A 17366-nucleotide genomic window follows, 5' to 3' on the forward strand; every position below is an offset into this window, starting at 1 on the left:
CTCTGACCCATGAAGGCTATCTATTACTTTCTAGGATCCATGAACTCCACATTAAGAACCCTTCCTATCCCCGCCCCCCCAAAAAAAACAGCCAGGCGGTGGTGGCGCATGCCTTTAGTCCCAGCACTTGGGAGGTAGAGGCAGGCAGATCTTTGTGAGTTTGAGGCCAGCCTGGGCTACCAAGTGAGTTCCAGGAAAAGCGCAAAGCTACACAGAGAAACCCTGTCTCGAAAAACCAACCCCCCCCCAACAAAACAAAACAAACAAACAAACAAACAAAAACCAAAAGAACCCTTGTATGCTGTTGCACTAACTCCCAGGATGGTCCCTGTATTTTGGAAAAGCATACCCTCTCTGGTCATTGAAGACTATAACAGGGAATATTCACTTATCTGAAATACTGGGGACCAGAAGTTTAGATTTCAGAGGCATAGAAAATTTTAGGTGTGCCAGGCTGTGGTGGCGCACGCCTTTATTCACAGCACTTGGGAGGCAGAGCCAGGCAGATCTTTGTGAGTTTGAGGCCAGCTTGGTCTACCGAGTGAGATCCAGGAAAGGCGCAAAGCTACACAGAGAAACCCTGTCTCAAAAAACAAAAAAAAAAGAATAAAAAAAGTAGAAAATTTTAGGATATTTCTATATCCACTTTACTAGATGACTGCTTCTAATTAAAAAAAAAATGTGAAATATTCCAACTCTGGAACATTTTGCATGGTGGGCTGGAGCTCAAACATTTTTGGCTTTTGGAGTTTTGGATTAAGAATGCCCAACATGTATTTGAAAGGCTGCCCGGTGCACTTTTCCTTTGTGGATGGGCATCAGTTCTGAATATGATCATAATACAGAATCCTCTTGGCTAATTTCATGTGTCACACCAATTAGTTTGTTTCCAGGTATTATCTCTGCAATTAGTGTCTGGATTGAGAATATCAATACTGTCACTAGGAGAAGACTGGAGAGGAGTGGTTGATGGAAGAGGGCTCTGGTCAAGCTGTTGTGTATTTCTTTTGTAATTAACAACAGTTTGGTATCTATCTTCTTATATTTGTATCTTGCCTCTAGAATTTCAGCTTCCTGTCTCTGACTCTTGAGAGGATGCTGAATCATACAAACTCAAACCAACCTGAATACAATACTTAACTCTCCAACATTCAACAGTCCTGCTTGAAATTTTGAGTAGCCATTTTTTTCCCCCCATTTTCTTAGAAGAGAATAGAACATTTTCTTGGTATTTAATGACTTAAGAGATATGATGGTGTCTGTGGAGCAGAAAGCAATGGCTATGTGGGAGAAAGAGTTTGTGTTGAATTCTTACTGTATTCTGAACAGTTCACCTTTTTCATGCTGCAAAAACATTTCAATGTCATATTGTTGTCTTCCTTCCTTCCTTCCTTCCTTCCTTCCTTCCTTCCTTCCTCCCTTCCTCCCTCCCTCTCTCCCTTCCTCTCTGCCTTCCTCCCCCTCTCTCATTCTCATAAAGCCTTAAATAAAAGGAGACTTCAGGGTAATCTATAGGATCTTAGGTCGAGGAACAACATTCATGGTATTGAGCTTAGAGATGCTTTTGACAGGGACCAGAGAAAAGAGCCTAGGACATGCTGTCCTTGGAAATACCTCACGTTTTTACACACATCTCACAATCCTGGTGTTTTCACTGCTTTGTGGTTTAAATGAGATGTCGGCATTGGAATATTGAGTCTCCATTTGTTGGTGCTGTCGGGGAGGTTTAGGAGGTGCAATTTTGATGGACAAAGTACTCATTCAGGTTTGGCTTTGAGGTCTAAAGCCTCACCCCATTTCCAGTTTGCCCTCTTCTTCCTACTTGTGGTTGAGCATATGATCTCTTAGTCTCCTGCTCCCACTGCCATGCCTGACTGCTGCCATGTTTCCCTGCCACAATGGACTCTTATTCTTCTGGACAAGTAAACCCAGAGAAACTTGTCCTTCTATAAATTTTCTTGGTCATGGTGTTTTATCACAACAACAGAAAAGTAACTAATACAACTATTTTATTTAAAGTATCTATTTTAAAAATCAACCTGTAATACAACAGTTTCCCAGGGTAATTGTACTCATCAATACTAAAGCACCGAATTCTGCCCTTTCTACAAGCTCATTATAATGAGTAGTTACTGGGATTCTTTGGCAAAAAGAAAAGTCATTCTTTCTCCTTTCTTTTCCCCCACTACCTTACACACACACACAGAAGAAATTGAAATAAAAGTTTGAGAAAGAGTAAAAATGACTTAAGTTGGCAGTTTGATTCACACAATTTATTAGATTCACCTTACAGTCCTTATTTGAAATGCTTTCAATCATGTCTTCCATGTATCATTGGAAATTGAATTTCATCCCTCCTACTCACCCCACGGTCACTGCTGGAAATAAGCAGTTGTTTATTTGTAAACTGTTCACCAGCTCCAGAGCTGGTACTACTCTCTGTTAACACATAGGTTGTCTTTACTAAATGATGCCAACAGTTCTGCCAAGGTCAAGTCATATAAAAGTCCATGCTGACCAAGATGGTAGTCACTACCCCAGGTGGCTATGTCAGACTTAAATGAATCAAAATAAAGTAAAATTTGAAAAATTCAGACTTTGATGGTACCTTTGTTGGGCTAACACATACTATATAGACAGTGTGGATTTAAAATATATGTCACTGTAGAAACTTGTACCAAGCCATTTAATCTATACAAGGCTGAAAGGTAGATACTATGAGTTTACAGATGAGGAAATGGAGGCCCAGAGAAGCTACATTCTTTGCTCGAGTTCACACAATAAGGAGGAGAATGAGACAAAAATGCAATTGGTACTAGATCATTGCTTAGCTATATCCCATCCTAACTCTGTTTAATAACAGTAACAATAAAACACATAGCTTACAGTGGTATTTACTTAGTAATACAGGGACCCTGCCCATCATTTTCCTTACTTTATCCTATTGAATCCTTGTAGCACTATGGGCTTGGAGATAGCATTGTTATTATTACTTCTATTCTCTTGGCATGAAAGCAAAACTTAAAAGATAACCAGAGATAGTAAATTGGAAGAACCAACCCGGAAATAAATCTAGGTCTTTCTGACTTGAAACATTCTCCTTGAAATACCACCCACACCATGATCTCTGACAGATGAGATAAAAATAGCATCTCACCGAAGAATCATTTGCTGTGTTAGCTTTTCATGTTATCACTAAACCATCCTTTGAGGGCAATGGTTCTAAGTTGACCCTGAACTATATTTGAAAACATAGCTACCACCCACCTTTTTCTTTTTGACTTTATGAGGAAAGAATTAGATTCCTAAACCAGAGTGAAATGTGACAAGGTAGCCTTGGGGCCTTGAGGTACATTACTGAATGATAATGGGATTTTCTATTTAGGGTAAAGTTGGGGATATACTTTTTCAGAAGAGATCCAGTCATCCAAATGTAGTAGAATCACAGGGTAGGAAGATACGGTTGTTTATTCCAGATACTTTCCTTTGTGTATCTGACTTTTTGAAGACTTAGACAACAGCAAACATGCAATGCATAGAGCAACCTGCATTTTGGGTATTTCAGTTTCTACCTGATGTCTCCCTTTCCTTCTCACGTGAACACTGTTACACAGCTGTCCAGAAAGGTGAGATGGCAGTGCACCCATCAGAGCCTTGGAGCCTTAGACACAGCCCAGAGTGTGCCCTCTCTGTTGACACAGCTTAGGCTGTCTTACTGCACAGTTGTGATATCTCTGACCAGCAGCCACAGAAGGGTGTGAGCACAGAAAGCCACAGCAGGAAGTCCCCCATCTGGCATTCTCTGGGAGAAGACAAGTTCAGAGAGAAGAAGCATCCATTCATCCATCCTGGTTCCCTTGCCCTTAGATCTACCCTTGAAGGGGAGGTCTGAGCCACAGTGATTGGGCTGGAATCACTGTCGAGCAAGGAGGTTAGAGGGAGTATATTTTTTTTGTTGGAAACATGGAGGATAATATAATTTGGATCTTAAATGTCTCCCAAATGACTGAGGCTACAAGCATGAGAGGTGGTAGAGACATTAAGAATTAGGGCTTGTGGAAGAAAGTTATGTCACTAGGGCTCTGTCCTTGAAGGAGATACTAGGACTCTGGCCTCTTTCTCTCTTTCATGTCTTCCTGAATATCATATTTCTCTGCTACATATTCCTATCATTAAGCAACATAAACAACTGATCACAGACTGGTGCCTTGAAACTGTGAGCTAAAAATCACCCTTTCCTCTTTTTAGTTGATATACATAAACTACTTGTCACCCAGAGAAGGGAAAGTAGTCAGACTTCCCAAGCCTTTAGCATAGGATTCAGGGATGATTAGGACATGATCTTTTTTTTTTTTTTCTACCTGGCATTAGTGAAAAACTTGGACATTCTGCTCCCATAAAGCAAATGGAAGCTTTATCATCCCTAACCTAGTAACTGTTAAGTGGTTCAGGTCACTGACTGCTCCCCAAGTGGTTCCCCCAATTTTAATTTGTCTTTTGAGACACAGGTGTGTAAGTCAGGATGCTGGGGAAGCAGGGAGCCAGAAGTCCCCTTAGCATATTTCCTGCCTGACTGCAGAGATACACAGAGTCAGGGTTTTAGGAAAATGGCCTGGAAACCTCAGCAAGAATCATAGGTGTGTAATGAAAGGCTCTAGTTGGAACATAGCATTATGATCATTATTGGGCAAACCATGCTACTATCTGCTAGTATCTATGGGTAGGTGAAATCTGAACATGGTTGAACCATGCCATACCTAGGCCAGGCAGGTAAGAGTTCCCTTCTCATAGGAGGTGAAGCTTTCCACCAGGCTATGGAGCTTGGTGAGTGGGTGGACTTGTCTCTCTTTCCCAGCCTGGATGGACACAGCCCATGTAGGTGTAAGTGCTGGATGAGATGGGGCCGTCCCTGAATTTTATTCAGGAGGTCAACAGTGACACTTCCCATGTGACCTATTACTACCAGCCCAATTATTAGATCAGTGGCTTCTAGGAAGGGGTGTGGATCTGGAGGGTTGCCGTGGCACTGTGCATGCCTGCTTTTTCCCACAGTTGCTACTGCCCGTCTTGAGCATGAGAACTACCAGCCCTCCTTGTTGGGAACCAGAGAACCCCATTAGATTGCTGTCCCCATGTGGGTCACAGTACTTAGACAAACTTGTGTGGAGTCTGAAGATGAGCTTGTTTCTATCTGTGGCCCCTCTTCTCCAAAAGACAGCTGCTCATTAACAATTAAAATGCTGGAGAGCGCTAGCCCCCCCACCCCATTCTGACTTAAAGCAGCTTTTGACAATCAACACATGGGAGGGAAGGCAGAGAAAACTTCCAAGTCTGCTTTTAATAAAATATACTTTTCTCATCAAAATATTTTGATAGCACAGGAAAAGAGATGTATGCTCATTAAACTTTAATGAGCATCTCCCCTTGCCGTTTTCCATATGAGGATCACATACCATGACTCATGAGTGGTGGGTGCTGGGCATAGTTAAATAAGAACAAATTTAACTCAAACCCAGTCTCTATTGCCAGGGGAATGAATTAAGCCTGATATGCACCCATCAGGATTAAGAACCTGGCCACTGGCCCATGTGCTTTGGTGGATGGTGTGCTTAGATTCACAGGTTGTCCAGATTTGCTCTGAAAAAGGAGATGGGAGAACAGCTGGATTCCAGTTTCCAGGCAGCTCCATTCCTAGGGTCAAACCAGAGAGTCCCAGAGGTCAATGCTTTGGGGCAAAGACTCTGTAGAGAAAGACAGGAGACCTCTTGGGAGGCAGAGTTGATCATGCTACTGCCATGGTCATGAATTTCCACCAAAGCTTGGCTGTCCATGGAGTCAGTGACAAAGCTTTGTCCACACATTCTAGACTCAACTAAAAATGGGCCAACATGCTTTTCTGTGGGTATCCTTAGTCTTGCCTGGCTCCTGGGTGTCTCTATAGTGAGGCAGGGAAGACACACTTCCTCACGCCTTTCTCTAATATCTAGACTAGTTTCTCTATCCATCTCTGCTGGGTAGAATGATAACCATTCGTTGAAGATAGCCTATTCTTCTGGTCTAAATTCTTGATAATTCATTAAGGCTACAATCTCCCCACTTTGCAACTCAAAAACCTTTCTGTTGATGCTGCCTCCACTCTTGCTTCCTATAAAAGTCTCGGTGTGGGAACGATGTGGCCCAGAAGTCACATGTATACCACAAAAGACATGGGGTAGAGGCTTCTGACCTTCCCTAGTCAGGTGTGATCATGAACTAGTCACTTATGAAGAGAAGCAATTATAGTAAGAGCCAGTGACATATCAGGTGCTTATTGTGACCTCGTCATCAGACACCCTTGGCTCAGCCAACACAAAGATGCCATGTGTGGTGATATTGTATCCTAGAATCTGTACCCTAATAAACTTTGCCTGAAGATCAGAGAGACAAAGGAAAAAGCCACCTCTTACCTCTAGGATTCATTAGCCTGGAAAGCTTTCCTCAGCCAAAAAACTTTAGTTCCTGTCTCCTCATGCCTTATATGCCTTTCTCCACCCATCATATTACTTACTTCCTATTGCTGGGGTTGAAGTCTGTTCTCTGATCTTCAGATAAATTGTATTAGAGTTGCACAATATATCACCAAACCCATGATATGAGACTTGCTGTTGCCTTTCTTACCACAGTGGGAAAACAGACTCTGAGAGGCTCAATGACTTTGTAGGGTTACATGGCAATGTATGGAGAAAATAGATAAATTGTTAAGGCTTGTCTGACAATACCTATTGGGAGATATTTGATTACACTATGTAAAGATGTGTCACTATGATTGGTTTAATAAAAAGCTAACTGGCCAATAGCTAGCCAGGAGGTATAGGTGGGACTTTGGACAGAGAGAACTCTGGGAAGAAAAAAGGGGGAGCTAGACACAGAGGAAGCAGGACATGCAAGAGGAGAGGTAAACACCACAAGCCATGTGGCAACATGGAGATGAACAGAAATGGGTTCATTTAAGTCACAAGAGCTATTTAGAAATAAGCCTAGGCTAAAGTCAAGCTTTCATAGTTAGTAAGTCTCTGTGTCTTTATTTGGGCGCTGGCTGGCAGGACAGAGAAAGACTCATTACAAATGCCTCCTCTATGCTTTTCCAGACAGGCTTAACACTGGACAGAATCAGAACTTCCTTTTCTCCCACACTTCAGTCTCAGTCAGTAGCCTTGACTCTGAACCAGTTTCCTCCAGAACTAGCATCCCTGCTCCTGTCATAGAAACCAACACAAACTAAATCCTACCAACCCTGGTTCAAGTCCCACTCTGGTCTATTAACTTGTGGAATGGGACATCTCTGATTCTGCTTTGGAGAGTTCAGTTACTCTTAAAGAAACCTAGAAGATAGCTAAATAAATAAATAACCCTTCTAATTAATAATACCTAAAAAGATCAAAGATATCAGTTTCTTCCATGCACACAGTTTATTATCAGTGGTGCAATTAAATTCTATTTTGTGTTGTGGTCTGCGCACTTCACAGCTCAGAAAAGCTTCTCCTGAGAGCTTGACAGGGACAAGCCATTGCTTCATAATGAGGTGAACAGGAAAGCTCTGTCTCTGGTGGGAAAGGCAGAGATCTGAGCATGGGCACAGGCCCTGCTTAGCATTCCCCCAAAGAGCAGCAAAAATTACCTTTGCTATGTGGGTGAGGCAGATCAGCAAGGCCCCCTGAGTATGGGAGAGCCAGTGTGACTCTTGCTAATGTGTTTCCTGTTCCCTGAACTCCTGAATTCATTCTCTCAGGAAGGATAGCACTCCTGGAGCAATCCAAGTGACCAGTTTCCTGTTTCGCATTTCTTTCTGATTCTACCTACAGAATTCTGATTCTTCCTCAGCCTATACATCCTCATTTACATTCTGCCTCTTAAGGCCCATTGCACAGATAGTACCAGTCACAAAGGGTCTAATGGTACGTGGCTGCAGTTAAAGAACAGAAGAGATTCAATGACATAGACCTTCCTAGAGGCAGATGGCATGGCATTCTATTCCTCAGTGGGCCCTACACAGCTTCAGGGTTGGGTGAGCTTCATCTTGGGGTGTTTCATATGCCATCTACAGAGATCCAGACTTTGAGAAGTGGATGAGGCAGTTCTCATCCTGCTTCTGTAGCCAGGCTGCCAGGGTTGGAGACTCAGTCCTACCTCTGGATGGTTATGTGATCTTGCACAAGTTTTCCCACCCTTTCTGTACTTCAGGTTTCTCACTTATAAAATGGAAATGTTTGTACAGCTTATCTGGAGGAGTTATTAAAACTGCAGTTATATATGTGAACTATACTTTGAGAGAAGCTGGTAGAGCCCAGTGTGTAGCCATGCAGAGCAGCCATATTGAAGGCCACACAATAGTCATTAGCTTAAAAATGGTTCACAATGCATGGTTCATAAGAATCAAGGTTGAGCTCTCGTGTCTGCCCAGTGCCTCATCTCTGGGGTCACTTGGATTGTTTGATTACTTTAGGAGATTTCATGTTAGCAGGATCTATGCCAATTGCTCCGTCATTTCAAAGAAGAATGCTCTCTAGACACCAGGAAAAGGCCTCTAATCCCATACCCCCATGGCATAAAATGTCACTCTCCAAGGTGACCACTGGATGCTTGGTTTCCTGCTTCCATGACAAGAAGATGTCTTAGGTAAGGCTATCTACTGATACCAGCAGAAGTTAGCCTACACTGCCGAGAAGCAGGTAAAACAGGCTCCCATATCTGTCTTCCAATACCATCTCCCAAGCTTTCATTACCAACACCCCTGAGCAATTTAAGAAGAAATTCTCTGTAGTACCTGGAGAGGCATAACTAAAGCCATCAGCCAAGTGGGGAAAAGAAGCCACAGTGACAGAAGCCAGAAAATTGGTCATCTTGGTGTGTGGGGAGGACTGTAAACAGGAAAACATAGGAAGGAACTTTCTGGAGAATGGGAAATCATCTGTATTTCCATTTGGCTGGTATATATATTTTTGTCCCCAGCTATTGCTCTGCAGCTGCACATTTCAGCTTGTATATCCTACTGTACATAGTCACACCTCAGAGACTGACATTAATGTCCAAAATGCAGGTGGGACAACATTGGGTAGTTCATAAGCCTGACCCACTTTATTCTGAAGACACAGAGAGTTCTTAGTCTCTGTCTCCATTACACATCTTTATCTTCCTCCACAAGTGTGTTTATACCACAGGTTATATTTATATCTGCAGTCACATCTATATATTTAAGTAAGGAGAGAAGAGGAGTGTTACATGTACGTGACTATATATAGGATGGCTTGCTTCTTTCAAAGAACAGGAAGATCCTAGCTCCATTATGGTTTTGGAACCTCTCTCTCTCTCTCTCTCTCTCTCTCTCTCTCTCTCTCTCTCTCTCTCTCTCTCTCTCTCTGACACACACACACACACACACACACACACACACACAGAGAGAGAGAGAGAGAGAGAGAGAGAGAGAGAGAGAGGGAGAGAGAGAGAGGTCATGACTGCCTGACTGAGTACTTTGCCCCCTTTTCTTGTCTGAGATGAAACAATCACTGACCTTGATGATGACCTTGGGGATAGTCAGAACTGTGGACTTCTGCTTGGCCAGGACATCCCTGGTCTCATTGATGCGTGCTGTGACGAAGAAGTGCAGGAGACCCTGTTCCAGAAGGTGGCTCATGTACTCGCCTGCTTTGACAAGCACTTCCTTTTTCTTGGCTGGAAGGAGGAAAAACCAATAGGCTGCCATCAAGACCTGAGATGGAACAAGATCTGGCTTACTTGTTCTTTCATCCTCCCCACATTAGTACCCAAACTACCAGAAATGCAGTGAAAGTCAGATACAAAGAGTCAATCAGGGGCGAGCTCTCCTGCCTCTAGGGTGAAGAAAGAAATGTAATAGTCAGTGAAGTCTTACTAGAGAAAAGAGTTGTCAAGCTTTCCAAGCATTGCTTTTGCTGCTGTAAAACGGAAGGCCTAAACAGAGATATTGAAAGTGGAGCCAAGGAGCTTCAACCATGGCTGCTTTGACTTGGGCCAAGGCAACTCCAAGATGGCGGAAGAGGAGCACGGAAGTCCAAGGCCACCAAAGACTTTCAAAGCCTCTCTCCTCTGTGATCTGGAAGACTTCTGTGTTGAACCGTTCTAGCTTTAGGGGTTGAGGGAAAGTCATGCAGGATGGCATGGAGGGTGATACGTGGCTTCACTCATCTTCTAATCTCCATGGGAGCTGAGGATACAGAGTTGTATCTGTGGCCTAGGTCCATTTGCTCTGTGGCTCTGTATCCCACAGCCCAGGATTCAAGACCCCAAAGGGTAATTCTTCAGGTTGAACTGGGGTATGGTGCCTACTGATATTCCAAGAGACAGGTGTCTGTTGTGCCATCAGCTGGAAGATGCATGAGTCAGGCTTTCATCACCTCCAAGAGGGCACAGGCTCTACAAACAAACCATAGACCCACCATCTTGGTGTTCCATGTCTGGCTTTTGCCATAGGTTGTTCTCATGACTGGCAGTTTGAGATCATTTCAAACCATTACAATGAGTGATAGTCTTGTTAGAGGAATGGAAAGCAGTCTGAGAGCAAGCACATACCAGGGTATAGCATAACATTTGACTGCCTCTGGAATAAGGGGCACCTGATATGGCTCATGTTGTGCAGGTGGGATACTCATACCTGGCTTACGTCTATGACGACTCCCTGGTTCTGGAGTCTGAGAAGCCAGTGGAGGACCCTGCCTTTGTCAGCTCTCCCTGTGGCTTTCTTTTTTATAGTATGGAGGCTCTTGGGCTACTTCTAGCTTTCTAACAGAACTCTACTCTTGCCTCTATATTTTTCTACCAGGGATCTCTGTAAACCCACTCTACTGGCTCCCATCCAGTCTTATACTCTCATACAGTCATGAGGACAGGGGTTCAGACAGCAGTCCCTCCCGCCCCTCCCCACCTCCCTCTTCCCTTGTTTTCCTTCCCTGTGCTGAGAATTTATTATGGAAGCTCAGACATGCTAAACATGGCTCTCTACCACTGAGCTACACATCAATCCCAAACAGTTTGACCCTGCATGTGGCATGGTTGGGAAACATGACTGTAATAGTCAGGAGCCCCTGAAAAAATCAGAAGCCTGGGTTCTAGTGGAAAGGACAGTGATGGCATCCCAGTCTGGCTCATAGAGCTGCACCAGCAGCTGGTCAGTGCTACATGTTCTCTGGCCACCACCCTCTGACCAGGATCTACATTTGGAGCGGTCTCAGATGTGATAAGGGCTCTACAACTAGCTTGTTTAGCTTGGCTCCTGAAATTATGCCATTCCATTTACAACCTAGTCTGCAAAGGAATACCCTGGTTTGACCTTGGCACTGAGCTCTTCCTTTCTGAATACTGTCTCCTTTGATCCTATGTCTGAATTCTTCCTCTTTTGCCCTCCTGCAATAAAATGTTTGTATGAGTAGGACTCTAAATTCTCTTTATCATATATAAACTCAAACAAGCACATGTCGTTTACACACTATACATGGATGGTGCATTTTGCTCCCCGCCCTCTGCCGCCCCTGGTGTTTCCATGGATAGTAATAAACAGTGGTTTTCTTCTGGCTTTTCTTGGGGGAAAGAATTTGACTATTAGGTTTCCTTGGGGTAACAGGATTTGTCCATCTTCTCTGTACCTATCTTTGCAGAGGCTCTTATCACCACTTCCAGTCTCAGTCTCAGGGCTCACTTCTTGGAGGCAGACCATTCCCTCAATCACAGCACTGAAGAAATGGGGCTGTGCTTCAGAGCCCCAGAGAACAGTGCTCCTGAAATAGTCCGTTATATAAGTGCCGTGTGTTTTGCTGCTGCACAAGAAATTGTTCTAGATAAAGTTTATTAAACGCGTCAAGAGAAGGAGGAATAGATTTTCACTGTATGAGTGGTAGATATGGGAGGCTGCCAACATCATTTACGGTGTCTGGGGAAAGCCAAGGGAGACACAGGCTGGAGCTGCCTCATCTCTTCCAAAAAGCAAAGAAAACTAAATATAGCCAAGTGACAATGATAGCACCTTTGAAGGTTCTGGGTGGCTTAAGTTATTCAAATCTCCCAAGCTGACTCTAGCCCACACATTCCCTTTAATCACCAATCTGAAAAGTCTGCCTCCCATTCTACATAGAAAACTTTATTTGCAATAGAGGCACCTAAGAATGCTTGATTAAGGGCAGAGGTATGGGATTTTGCAAAAGACTGGGATATACTTCAGATTGCAGCATGCGTTTTATGGCATGCAATTGATGCCACCTAGTTTCATTAATTAGTAAATTAGCAAATGAAGAACGAGGTTCTAATTTCATTGAAATTATCTGGGACAAGCACTGGGTGCTCTGAGTGGGTGGAGCTATATTAAAATCGACTTGGGCTTAGGTTTGGTCCCTACATGAATGACTGTAGAATGTGTTACTTCATTCTAGCTAATTTACATTAACTCATGTAAAAACATCCTCCCTTTTTAATTTTTAAGGGGAAGGGTTTACTTTTGGCTTATGATTTGAGGGCATACAGTCCACCATCACGGGGATGGCCTGGGAGTGGAAGCATGAGGCTGCAGTGGCTGGTCATATTGACTCTGAAGTCAGGGAATGACTTGAGTTCATCCTTTAATGGGGTTAAGGAGAGAAGGAAGAAGATTAACAGAGTGTTTGTGAGGTTGGAAAGTGGCTGTGCTCTATTTCTGGTGTAGAGAGATTTGATGGATTATAGACAGTTTCACTCAGGGCCCAAATTTACACCCATTGGCTCAATGTCCTTGCCCAAGGGGAATCTAAGTTCTGTTATCTTCATGGCCTTGACCATATGATCTCAGCCTGAGTTTCCTACTATGTTAGAAGGTAGCAGGGATGTTGAGGCACTTCACACCTGTCACTCACTTCTTCCTCTCACTGCATAGGCCAATCAGGTGGACTCTATCTTCAGAACATGTCCAAATTGACTTGCTCTTATCACTGTCAACACAACATTATCACCACATTTCAGCTGAATGATTGTCATAGCATCCTAACTGGTCTCCAAGGTTTATTCTTGCTTCTGTAGGTCTCTTCTCAACACAGCAGCCAGTGTGAGCTTTCTTATTTTTTAATTTAGAAAATTGTCACTGTGCATTTGTGTGTGGGTACCAACATACCATAGCATGTGAGTGGAGATCAGAAGACAAAGTATAGAAGTTGGTTCTCTCCTTCCACCATGCAAGGGATGGAACTCAGGTTGTCAGGCTTGGTGGCAAGTTCCCTTACTTCCTAAGCCATCTCACCAGCCTCAGTATGGTCCCAAGTTAGGTCATGCTCAAAGCCTTCAAAGGAAACATCACTTGGAAATAAAGCCAAAGTTTGTACAAGGGCTGACATTCATTATAAGATTTAAGCCCATCAATTTCCATTGGTTGCTTTTCTTCCTAATTGAGTCTGTTTTTGTTATACCAAGTTACAGAGGCTTGGAAATTTATAAAGAAAATAGGTTTACTTGTCCCGTAACATTAGTGGCTGGAGCATTCAAACAACATGGTGCTGGCATAACCTTGCTTTATAATAAGCTGCTCTCCCAGGAACTGACTCACTTCCCAGACCAGTACCAGCTCCTTGGAAGGTCAATTTGGCCCACAGCTCCTAATGATCTCCCACAAGGTTCTGCCTTTTAAGGGCTCCACCTTCTCCTATCACCAGTCATCACACCAAGGACCAAGCAACACACAAACAAGAATGGCTCTTCATCCTTCCTTGCTTCTCATTGAGCACAGTAGACAACTTACAATACCAGTGGCTTCTTCTGGCAGGAATCCCCTCTGTCAGGTCTCTGTTCAACATCACTCTATGAGATAGATTTTTTATTTTATTGTTGTGATACCCTCAGGGCCAACATGCCTCTCCCTCTTAATGTGCTTTGTATTTTCCTATCATACATATAAGCAGATGATGCACTTGCTTAGCTTGCTTGGTTGTTTATTGCCTCGCTCCTTTACAAGACCAGAAACTCTACAAAGATGTGCACTCCCCTGTGTCCAGTACACGTTAGAGACTAGATGCTCCACTTTGCTTTCTGTGGCTGTGTTAAAACACCACGGCCAAAAGTAACTTAAGGAGGAAAGGGGTATTTATCCACAATGGAGGGCAGCTAGGACAGGAGCTCAACCTAGGACCCTGGAGGCAGGGACTGAAGCAGAGACCATGAAGGAGTGCTGCTTACTGGCTTACTTCCTCTGCTTATGAGCCAGCTTTCTTACACAATCCAGGACTAGCAACCCATGGGTGGCACGCCCCACGGTGGGCTGAGCCCTCCTACATTAAATAGCAACCAGGAAAATACCCCACAGACATGCACACAGGCCAAACAGATGGAAACAACTCCTGCACCAAGGTTCCCTATTCCCAGCTATGTCAAACCGACAAGCAAGATTAGCTTTGCAGGGATGGGCTAACAATCCTATAGTGCCTGAATTGCTCCCATATACAAAGGAGTGGTGGTGAGGGTGGGGGGAAGCCCAGATCCCTCAGGCAACCTACCCCAGGACACACACCTAGAGGACCTGTCCCCAGTAAGCATGAGAGCTTTCCCCTTCAGTCCTTCCTGTTGACTTTGTTTTTGGTGAGAAGCCTTTCCTCCCCCTTGGTGGGAAAGCGGGGGCAAATCTTCTAGTTTCCATAGAAAATGCCTTGGTGATTTCTCCACTGCTGGCTGCATCACCAAACCTAGGAACACTTATCTCTTTCAATTTGGGTTTCTTGGAATCTGAATTTTCAGGAGCAGTTTTTCATTTTCTGTAGGAAGCACATCTCTGGAGGTGCAGAGCTTAGACAGCTCAGGAACAACAGAGATGTGTGATTGGCTGGTTGGTTGAGTGTGGCCTGCTTGCCTGTCCCTGCCTTAGGAGCAGTATTGCTTCTGTACTCCCTTTCTTCTCTTTTTCCTACCACAGGTCAGGTCCAGAGACCCAGTGGCCCAGACTGTTAAGTCCTTTCCAGTTCTCTCTGACTCAGCTCTCTGCCTACCTACAGAAAGCTTGTAGATTCTCCTTGTACCCAACTTGGGGCTAAATATTGAGCCCACCTAACACCCCTAGGAAAAATGAGACCACTCAAAATTGCAATCCTCAATGCAGGCTTTGGTGTGTCCATCCTGCCCTGCTTCAGATATCCTGAATTCCTATGGTGATGAAACAGCTCAGACAGACATATGGGAGGCAGGGGGATGAACAAGAAAGAGAACCCACTGGGGATGGCTCTGCGCAGACTCTGGCTTGGTACCTCGTATCTCTCAGGCTCCCTCTCCCAGTGGTTGTTCCTGGATCAGGCTTATCAGTTACAGAAACAGGTACGGAGAGAGGAGCTGGGTGTGGCCCAATGGATAAAGCTTTTGCCACCAAGCATAGGACCAGAGTCTAGACCTCTAGCAACCATGTTAGAGCCGGGAAGGCATGGTAGCTGCCTGTAACTGCAAGCAGAGACAGGATCCCAGGCACAGGAAGGGAACCTAGGATAGGCAGGATTGGTGAACTGCAGGCTCAGTGGGAGACTCTGCCTCAATATATACAGTGCAGAGGAATCACAGAAGATGCCTTAGGTTGATATAGCCTATATGGCAAGTTAAGATCTCAGATGCAGATTCTCTTCCAGGAGATCTGGTGGGGCCTAATGCTTGGGATGCTGGTGGTTCTGTGGGTTCATGGGCCACACTCTAAATACCAAGTGGTTAGGTTCATTTAATTCTCTAATTTGTGGGGGTTCTAGGCTTAGAAGATTTCAGCATTCATTTAAAGATGATAAGATTGGGGGTTTTCTAAACCCTCCCCTCAACATGTCCCCCAATACTGGGATCTACTGAGAACCAGAGAGCTCTGACAGTGTTGACAGTGAGACAGAGACAGGTCCTGGAGAAACCAACATATTTGTTAGCTTACAGGAAAAGGGCTCCAGTGTCATTTCAAACGCCTCATTCTTGAATTCTTTTTTGGAGACCCCGGTGTAGAACGTGATATTGCCCGAAAGATAGGCCAAGATGGTGTACAGGTTGGCGCTGTTGTTCTGGAAGGTGATGGTGACCTTGAAGTCCTTTCCCAGCACAGCACTTCCCACCTCAAAGTCCATGTCCACATCAGATCTTGCTTTAACAACGCCTTCAGTGTTGAGGGCCTTCTTGGCTCCATACATCAGGGCAGTTTCAAGGGCCAGTCTCTCTTCCTCTTGACCTAGGAGAGATTCACAGATAATGACACAGAGAGGAAAATCACACTCCATTGAGAAGACACTGACCTAAAATCACTCTGTGACAGCCTTGCTGATGGCCCCTGAAAGCCCATCAACCTTCCTGGGAGGTAAGTGCAATCACCATCATTGTGTTAAACCAAGTTCCCAGATAGGTAGTGGCTACCCAGGCTGCCAGGACACTTGGTGGTGGGGCAAAGACTATCTGTTGTGAGGGCTACTAAAGGGTTTGCATCTGCGGTCAATTCTCTGGAGTCATTTCTGGGCTTGGTAGGGGCCAATTTGCTTCCCTCCCTGAGTCCCAGCCATAGAGTTCAAATTTAGGGTCCTCTAAGCAAAGATGTTGGAGGCAGCGGTCAGTTGCTAGGCTACCTCCTACCATGGACGCTTCCTTCAGCCCATAGAATTTCCTGAATTTCCTGCACCCAAACAGGATGTGTCCCCCTCAATCGTCCTTCTGTTTAATCCTTTCCATTGGCTCTTTCTTATGCTGACTTTGAGGCTGGGAGGGTCCTTCCATGTCCTTCTATATCTCCTGCAGTGCCCACCAACCCAAAAAGTACACTACTTCAAGGCACTAGGCTCTGACAAATTATTAAGCTCCCCCTGCCCAATGCCTCCTGGGTCAGACCCCTGGAGGAAGCTGGATTCAACCTGCTGAAAGGCCCCAGCTTTCCTGAGCTCACAAAGGTGTAGAAGAGAATCCCTACAGATTTATTACCTCAAGATCTCCCAGTTGCCTCTCAGTGAGCCCAGAGTTTTAAGGTGCCACTGTTGGGATGCTGTTCTATTGTAACACAATCTGAAGGGTAGATACTGATTGAGCAAAATATCTTCTGGTGAGTTTCTGGAAGGATGGTGGCATGGAGGGGGGCAAGAGAGAGAATGGATGTGCTCTACGAGGAAGAAAGAGAGAAAGTGGAGAAGGAAAGAAAAAGAGGAGACAAACATGGTAATGTGCATCTGTAATCTTCACACTTGGGAGGCTGAGGCAGGAAGATAGTTCAGGGCCTAACCTAGGCTACCGACTGAGATCCTGCATCAAAAACCAAAGGCTGGGGATACAGCTCAGAGGAAGAACACTTTTCTAGCATGACAAGGTACTGAGTTCCATACCCTGCTTTTCAAACACACACACACACACACACACAC

At 44.4% G+C, this 17366-nt stretch overlaps 1 protein-coding gene across 1 annotated transcript in view; it reads right to left on the reverse strand.

Moving 5' to 3' along the window:
- The window catches only part of F13a1 (coagulation factor XIII A chain), a 163161-nt gene that overhangs the window by 15018 nt on the left and 130777 nt on the right, over positions 1–17366 (reverse strand). Inside the window, exons 12-13 of the mRNA XM_036186755.1 lie at positions 15911–16198; positions 9548–9708 (exon numbers count right to left, since the gene is read on the reverse strand). Of these exons, the coding sequence (XP_036042648.1) occupies positions 9548–9708; positions 15911–16198 (449 nt within the window). The remainder of the gene's footprint in view (positions 1–9547; positions 9709–15910; positions 16199–17366) is intronic.

Source organism: Onychomys torridus, chromosome 5, assembly GCF_903995425.1.
Source record: "Onychomys torridus chromosome 5, mOncTor1.1, whole genome shotgun sequence".
Lineage (NCBI taxonomy): Eukaryota > Metazoa > Chordata > Mammalia > Rodentia > Cricetidae > Onychomys > Onychomys torridus.